Source organism: Elephantulus edwardii, unplaced genomic scaffold (genome assembly GCF_000299155.1).
Source record: "Elephantulus edwardii isolate Elephantulus edwardi_28Jun2011 unplaced genomic scaffold, EleEdw1.0 scaffold00127, whole genome shotgun sequence".
Lineage (NCBI taxonomy): Eukaryota > Metazoa > Chordata > Mammalia > Macroscelidea > Macroscelididae > Elephantulus > Elephantulus edwardii.
The window spans coordinates 1,627,677-1,635,482 of record NW_006399877.1 but is presented as its reverse complement, the minus strand read 5'-3'; the positions used below and the strand labels follow the sequence as shown (position 1 = coordinate 1,635,482).

General features: G+C 59.0%; 1 protein-coding gene across 1 annotated transcript in view; it reads right to left on the bottom strand.

The window, feature by feature from the left end:
- Positions 1–7,806, bottom strand: part of HDAC4 (histone deacetylase 4) — a 61,534-nt gene that overhangs the window by 21,878 nt on the left and 31,850 nt on the right. Inside the window, exons 8-11 of the mRNA XM_006893439.1 lie at positions 6,993–7,109; positions 6,713–6,911; positions 4,595–4,812; positions 1,420–1,677 (exon numbers count right to left, since the gene is read on the bottom strand). Coding sequence (XP_006893501.1) covers positions 1,420–1,677; positions 4,595–4,812; positions 6,713–6,911; positions 6,993–7,109 — 792 coding nt within the window. The remainder of the gene's footprint in view (positions 1–1,419; positions 1,678–4,594; positions 4,813–6,712; positions 6,912–6,992; positions 7,110–7,806) is intronic.

Sequence of the window (7,806 nt, the reverse complement as noted above, 5' to 3'; positions counted from 1 at the left end):
CATCCATCCGTCCGTCCATCCGTCCGTCCATCCATCCATCCTCCATCAACTATCCATCCACACATCATCCACCTGTCCGTCCGTCCATCCATCCATCCAGCATTTACCCATCACCCATCCACATTCCATCTAAACTTGATCACCCAAGCACTCGCTCATTCATCTATCCATGTACTCACCCATCCAACATCCATTTTCCATCCACCATGCCTCTTACCCCTCCATCATCTGCCCATCCTTCCACCCGTAACTATACTTCCCTGCTCACTACTCATCCACCCACACGCCCCATCCATTCACGCACTCTGCCATCCATAAATCACAGATCTATTTTCATCCATCCAACATCTATCCTTTCATCCATTAATACACCCACATGTCCATTCACTCATCTGCCCAAATGGTGCCCACCCACACACTCACTTTGCCATCCATCAACCACAGATTTCCACCCATCCCTCCCTTCACCTGTGTGCCCATCTTCCCACTGTCCGTTCATTCTGCACCCACCTATTACCATTTACCCATTTTCCGTACATCCCTCTATTTATCATCCATCACACATCACAGCTCCAGCCACCTATTCATTTAACCATCTATCCGTCCGTCCAGCTCCAGCCACCTATTCATTTAACCATCTATCCGTCCGTCCACCATCCATCCATCCTTCATCTGCCCATCTTCCCACCACACACTCCTCTGTCCACCTCCCACCATCTACTCTGTGTCCATCATCCACCTATCCACTAGCCATCCCTCATCCCTCACTCATCCATCATTTATCCATTCACCCTTCATCCGTCTGCGTATGCTTCTGTCCACTCATCCACTCCTTCACGTATTCATCTACCAACCATGCATCTATCACCCGTCAATCCATCCACCTGTTCATGTATCCATGTATTATCCATGAATCCATCCACCCACCATCCAACTCACTCATGTACCCATCCGTCATGTGTCTGTCCATCCATCCATCCATCCATCCACCCACCCACCCACCATTTATCTCTGAATCCATTATCCACTCACCCCTCTATTCATTCACGTCTCCATCATCCATCTGCTCACCCATCCCTTCACCAGTCCACCAGCCTCCCATCCATCCAATCTGAGTAGATAAGAGGCTGGTCAGATTGCTCGTGGGCAGCCAGCTAGGACAGGGTCAGCTGCTGGAAGCCCAGGAAGCTACTTCAGCTGGTAGGACAGCTTCCCTGAACCTCTGTGTGCCCCAGAACGAAGGTCAAAGGGGGGTGCAGTGTTGTGCGCCATGCCTGTTTCCCAGACCAGGTTGTTTGGGGGACTAATCAGAGAGCAGGCAGCAGTGTCTACTCAGGGCCTTACATTCTGGTGGGGTGACTGTCCGTGAAGCTGCCACCTGGGTGGGGTGACTGTGGGGCTGCTCGGCACACCCCGTACCTGTCTGAAGAGCAGCTCCTGATCCGAGGCCTGGCGCTGGCCCACTTCTGCCTCCCGCGGGGGTTCTGCGTCCTCCCCGTCACTCTCGGCAGGTTCCTGCTTCACCTGCACGCTGGCCAGTGTATGTGTCCCCTGGTGGCCGGGCAGCCGGTCCAGGAAGGGCTCTTCTAGCAGTGCCTGGTGCTCCCGCAGCTCCTCCTCGGTCTCCTCGGGGTGGCTCTCAGGCTGCCGGGCTGGCTCGCTTGACTTGGAGATGATCTGTAAGCAGAGGGCGTGCTGAGGGGTGGGGAGACCAGGGCCAGTGGGTGTGGGCCGCTGTGCTCCAGAAACAAGGGGCAGCCACCGTGGCTCTGGGCGCTCCTGTCCTGCACTGAGCGGTACGACGGCAATGACCAGAGGTGGTGGTTCAAGCCCTCCCAGGGTGCCTCGGAAGAAAGGTCTGATGACTGGCTGAAAAATGACCTCCTGAAACCCCCTGGAGAACAATGCTGACACACGTGGGCACTGTGGCGGGCCTCTGCTCGAGGGCCTCTGGCAAGGCGAGAGCTGTGGTCACTCCTGCCTGCCTGGAGGTGCAGAGGGGGCACAGAGGGAAGCCCCAGCGGCGGCCAGCAAACCTGGTCAGCCAGGAGAGCAGCCTGAGCGAGGTGCGGACGCTGCTTCCTGGGGCAGTGACTCGGGGAGCCTGCGAGCAGCAGGGGAGCTTGCCCTGCCTGGGACCCCCACGCTCAGCCCGGCTCTCGCCCGTGGCTGCAGGCACTGTGTACCCTCCAGTTTCCCTGTTAATGACGCTGGCGGCCGCTCCTCCTCCTGACTTTGAGTCTTGCTGCACCAGCACGTGAGGTGGAGGCTTTGCTCCACCCATGTCATTATTGGAGATGTGACTGCGGAAAGTGAGGCCGACTTGAAATGCTTGCTACACAGGATTAGAGACTGCGGCCTTCAATATGAGTTACATCTACACACCAAAAAAATGAAAATCCACGCCACCGGGACAAGAGACAGCACTGACAGGAAACAGAAACTGCCAATGACTTGGTCTTGCTTGGATCCATAGTCGACAGGTGTCCCTGGCACCAACAGCCAGGAAATCAAAAGATGTATCACATCGGGAAAGCCGCCTGTCTGGGAACTGTCCACAGTGCTGAAGAGCAAACGGGTCGGTTTGAAGATGAAGGGGCACCTGGTTCTAGCGTGTTTATTTTAAATCACCTGCTATGCAGCTGAGAGCTGGACAGTGAGGAAAGAGGACAGAAGAACCGATGCCTTTGAGCCGTGGTGCTGGAGAGGAGCACTGACCATCCCGTGGATGGCGACAAGGGCACACAAGTATGTTCTGGAGAAGGTCCGGCCAGGGTGCTCCTTGGAGGCAAGGAGAGTGGCTTTGCCTGACATGCTCTGGGCATGTTGTTACAAGGGGCCAGCTCTTGGAAAAGGAAGGCCCATGAGGACGGGTCAGCACAGACTGCAGCAAAGGGCTTGAACACACAGGTTGGTAACAGTGAGGACGGCACAGGAGAGGCCAAGTTCAAATCCACTGTCGCAGGGCTGCTGTGAGTGGTAGTCAAGTCGATGGTCCTAACAACCACTGTTCTGAGAGTGACTATGTGTGGCACGCTTCTCTATAAGGCACCTTTTGTGACACGGGCCACAGGTGTGCTGCATGTGTCCATAGGAAAAGGCATGGGTGGCTTGCAGCTGACCCTGCACCCAGGCCACAGGTGGAGGCCATGCTGCGTGCGACACTGGGGTCATCAGCCACCCTTCCTCTTGGCTCTGATCAGATGCTGACTTGAGTTTCTGGCCACACAGGGCCCACACTCCGGCAGCTCCCACACCACGTTGTGGTGCGTGCTTGGTTTGTGTCACTCTGCAGTTAGCCCTCAGGAGGTGGGGTCCTAGGGACCTCTCCCCGTGAATACACGCTGGTCAGATGCTGAGTGCCTCGGAAGGCCGGGTGGTCTCCTGCGAAGCCCGGGGGACGAGTCACACGTGGGCTTCCAGGTTCGCAGTGCCTCTGCCTGCGGTTTATGGCTACGCTACACTGTTTTCTGGAAACTGCATACTGCTTCTGAAGTGACTCATCACATCCAATCTGAGCTGAAGCAGCTTGAGATTCAGTGCCAGCAGTTAAAAACCAACCTAAGACCACGGCTTTCTTATTTCCAGTGTTGCCACAGTAGCATTTTCTGCCACCCATTTCCTCCTGAAAAGGGGCCACATGGACCTGTGTGAGGGCAGCTGTGACATGCTGACCTGCAGGTGAGCCAGGTTGATCTGTCTGAAGGCGTGACCTCGCTGATCCTGTGGGTACCCTGCGTTGACATATCCTAGGAGCATCTGACTCTGCTGATCTGGGGATGTGAGGACAGTGTGCTGAGGGTCTGAGAACTCATGTGGGGTTGAGTGGACAGGCCTAGGTGGTGTCCCTCCCAGCAGCAGCGTAGCCACAGGGAACACAGCACGATGGTGCAGACACTCACATGCTCCCTGGCTTCGAGGGAATGGACACATCGGCTGGGCAGACACTGCCAGAGACAGGGTCCGACCCAGGCACACCTGCCCTCCATCCCCAGTTCCGGTCCCAGGATGAGTGTGCCATCTCTCCTCTCCAGCCTCCTACAACCTCAAGGTCACAAAGACTGGATTTTCAGCCCTGTAGCCACTCTGCCCACCTGCTGAGCCACAAGCCACAGTCCCAGCTTGTTCCCACTCAGAGCATGGCAGCCAGAGATCACCTGGCTCCCCTACCTGCCGCACCCAACTCCTGGGGGACCCACCTGTTCCTATACGGCTGCTCTTCTCAATGCTCTCTGCCCGCTGCCATGACTCACTGTCCCAGCCTGCACACCTGCCTGGCCCCTTCATACCCATCTGGACAACATTCACCTGACTGGTCGGCACCCACCTGACACCCTTCTGACTGGCCGGCACCCACCCGGCTGGCCCGCATCCACCTGACACCCTTCTGACTGGCCGGCACCCACCCGGCTGGCCCGCATCCACCTGACACCCTTCTGACTGGCCGGCACCCACCCGGCACCCATCTGACTGGCCGGCACCCACCTGACTGGCTGGCACCCACCCGGCACCCACCTGGCACCCTTCTGACTGGCCGGCACCCACCTGACACCCTTTTGACTGGTTGGCACCCACCCGGCTGGCCGGCACCCACCTTGCCCACGTGCAACTGCTGCTGGAACTGCTGTTTGTGCTTCTCCAGGAACTGCTGGTGCTGCTGCTGGATGACCAGGTGCTGCAGGGCCTGTGCATTCTGGGGCAGCGGCGCCGACTGCGTGCGGCCCAGTGGGCGGTGCTGTCGCAGCTTGTGAACCGATGGGGACACGCGGTCGGCCACCAGGGGCTGGGCGTGGAGGGGCAGAGCACTCAGGCCTGAAAGGCAGGGGCCAGCGGTGAGGGAGGGAAATGGCAGGGGACCCAGGAGACGACGAGGGCTGTACCGGAGATCCAGCAGCTGCCCTGGAAGCCAAGGGCTGGCCAGTGCCCGGGCCCAGCTTCCAGCCCACTGAGGACCCAGCGAGCTAAGAAGAGACCTGGCCACCTGCTAGAAGCCGGCCACCACGAGTCCAGCTTCGGTTTACAGAGGATTCGCACTGGCAGGACCGGCCTGCTGGACAGCACAAGGACGTTTAGTCACAGGAGGCTGCGCTCCAATAGGAGCCTGCCTTGAGACACCTGAAAATAAGGCCTGATCATCACCCTCAAAAAGGCCACAGCCCTGCAAAACCCGGCCGGCGACCCTGCACACGGGGGCCACTGTGGCCGCAACACACTGGAGAGCAGCTGCCATGGGGTGGTTTTAGCCTGCTGGCCGTTAGGCTGGTCCAGGAGGTGGTTGGGGGGGAGGCTTCAAAGAGCCCACTGCCCTCCTAAGGGACGCTGTACTGAGGGCCGCAGCCAGCAAGACACCTTCTGGTTGGGTCAGCCTGCAGGGGGCCTGAGAGGGCTCCACAAACCGAGGCAGAGCACGTTCCACTGGTCTCCAGAACTTTCTAGAAGACCTCTAAGGCGCCTACGTGGGAGAGGACCAGCAGCTAAGGGGAAAAATGATCCTTAGTCTGAATTGTTTTAGGGTCTCTTTAAAGCAGGGTGGCATAGTGTCTCGGGCAGCTAACCAAGAAGTCAGCAGTTCAAACCCATAAGGCAGCCTGTGACATATAAATGGCGACCTCGTCCTGTAAACTTCCTGCTGAAAAAGCTCAACGAGAAACCACCAGGAGTCAGCCGAGTGATGACGGTGGGTTAGACTATCAGTGAAGGAGGGGCCGACTGGCTGGGCCTATGGACATCATCTCCACTCCTGGCTTCTGGAAAACAATGGAGTCTGATGTCTAGGAAGCTCTCGGGGCCCCACATTCCCCAGCACACGGGGTGATCCATGGGGGTGCTCTTGTGACTCTCTCCTCGAAGGCACGGGCGCAGGCCCGAAGGCGGACAGACACGCCCCTCATGCTGTTGCCCTCCTGAGCTTTCCTCTGCCCTCTGGGGTGTGAACAACTGACCCTTCCCACCTGGCTGTATGGGCGGAGACCTAGCTCGCAAACTCCCCGCCACCGAGGTGACTGTGACCCGCAGAGCCTCGCGGCCAGGACAGAACTGCCCGTGTGCTGCCCGAGGCTGTAACACTGCGGAACGGACTGCTGGCCTTTCTCCCGTGGGGCGCAGTGGGCTCAAGTCTCAACCACGCACCTAACCAGTCTTTCACAAGGCATCTAAGGAGTCAAAAACCAAAGCTGGTCCATTTCCATCAAGAGGTTCTGACTCCCAGTGGCCCTACAGGGAGGACCAGGACGCCCTGCTCCCCGGGATGGGTGTGTCCGAGGCCGCCACCACAGAGGAGCAGGTTGCCCCAATTTTCTTCCAGCAAGGAGTCCTGGTGGGGCAGCAGGCAAGGTTGCTAGTTTGAATCCAGCAGTGGCTCTGTGGGAGGGACACGGACAGTCTTCTCCCGTCAGGATGTACCACCTCACACACTGTGGAGGGCCACCTGGCTTTGCAAGCTCTGGCTGACACCGCCCTGGAGACGGCTGCGTCCTAACGAATGAACTCAGGTGCTGAGTGACAGTGGAGGCTGGAGTCCCAGGAGGGGCCTCTGAAGAGAGGCCTGGCAATCCGCATCCGGGAATCGGGCGCTGCACACCCTGGGGGGCTCAGCCCTCCTCTGACACTCAAGCTGGAGCCCCCGCTCTCACGTGTGAGGGTCGCCCCTGGGTGTCTCCTTGCTCCTGAAGCACAGTTCCCCACGGACCCCTCGCTGCATACTGATGCTCACCTGTGACCAGGGGCGTCTGTGCCGGTGTCTGCTCCAGGAGGACCAGGTGCTGCAGGAGGGGGTTGTGGGCTGCCCCGCTGTCCCGCTCCAGGGGTGCGGCGCTCAGATAGGGACCAAGGTGGGTGCCGGGGAAAAGGGGGATACGCTGCTGGAGGGCTGGGAGAGCCAGGCGCTCCGCATCCTGCTGGCTGGCTGCCCCCTGTAAGGGACAAGGGGAGGTGGTGGAGGCTGGGCGGGACACCGTCCGGTCCCCAGGCTGTGGCCACGCAGGTATACTCACAGCAGACGGGCCAGTGGCAGGGAGACCCAGTGTGATGTTGGGTAGGGAGGGCGATGTGTACAGGGGGAGGTGCGTCACTGACCCCTCACGGGTCACAAGCCTGTGTGCCAGGGTGGTCTGTGGAGAGAGTGGGACAGTGTCACCAGAAAGGGTCCCGGCCAGTGTGACCCCACCCAGAAGCAGCAGCACACGTAGGCATTGGAGACGCTCAGAGGCCGCTGAGCCAACTTCAGCTCACAGCGACCCACCAACGACAGGACACTGCCTGGGCTGCATCCACCCGGCTTCCCAGCCTCTGACCTCTGCTGTGGTCAAGCCCACCAGAGCAGTTACCCTGGCCATCCAATCACTGGGGTCTTCCCCTCTGACCCACCACTCTTCCACGCACAGTGTCCGTTTCCACAGACCTGTCCTCTCTGGACAGCACACGTGTGACCCAGGTGAGATGGGGCTGCACTTGAGCAGCTGTGATGACACGAACATGGTCTCACGTGCGGGACACCACAGGTCAGGCACAAACTGCTGTGACACCAGGTGACTAAATGTGACAGCGTGGGGCAGAGGCTGGTGGGGCGTCTCAGCAGGTCCCGAACACTCTGTCGCCTTGGCCTGGGCTAGGACAGACGGGTCAGGTGGCTGCATCCTGCTGGCCATTTGTCCTGTCACCTCAACAGCCTCCAAACCTGACTTGACCTTTCGCACAGAACACAACTTTCGGCACGAACTCTAGGAAGTGTTCTGTGGAGGGCGTGTGAGCTGAAGCCCGGTCTTTGGCACAGCAAGCCCTGTGGCTGGCGGGCTGGAGTCAGCGTGG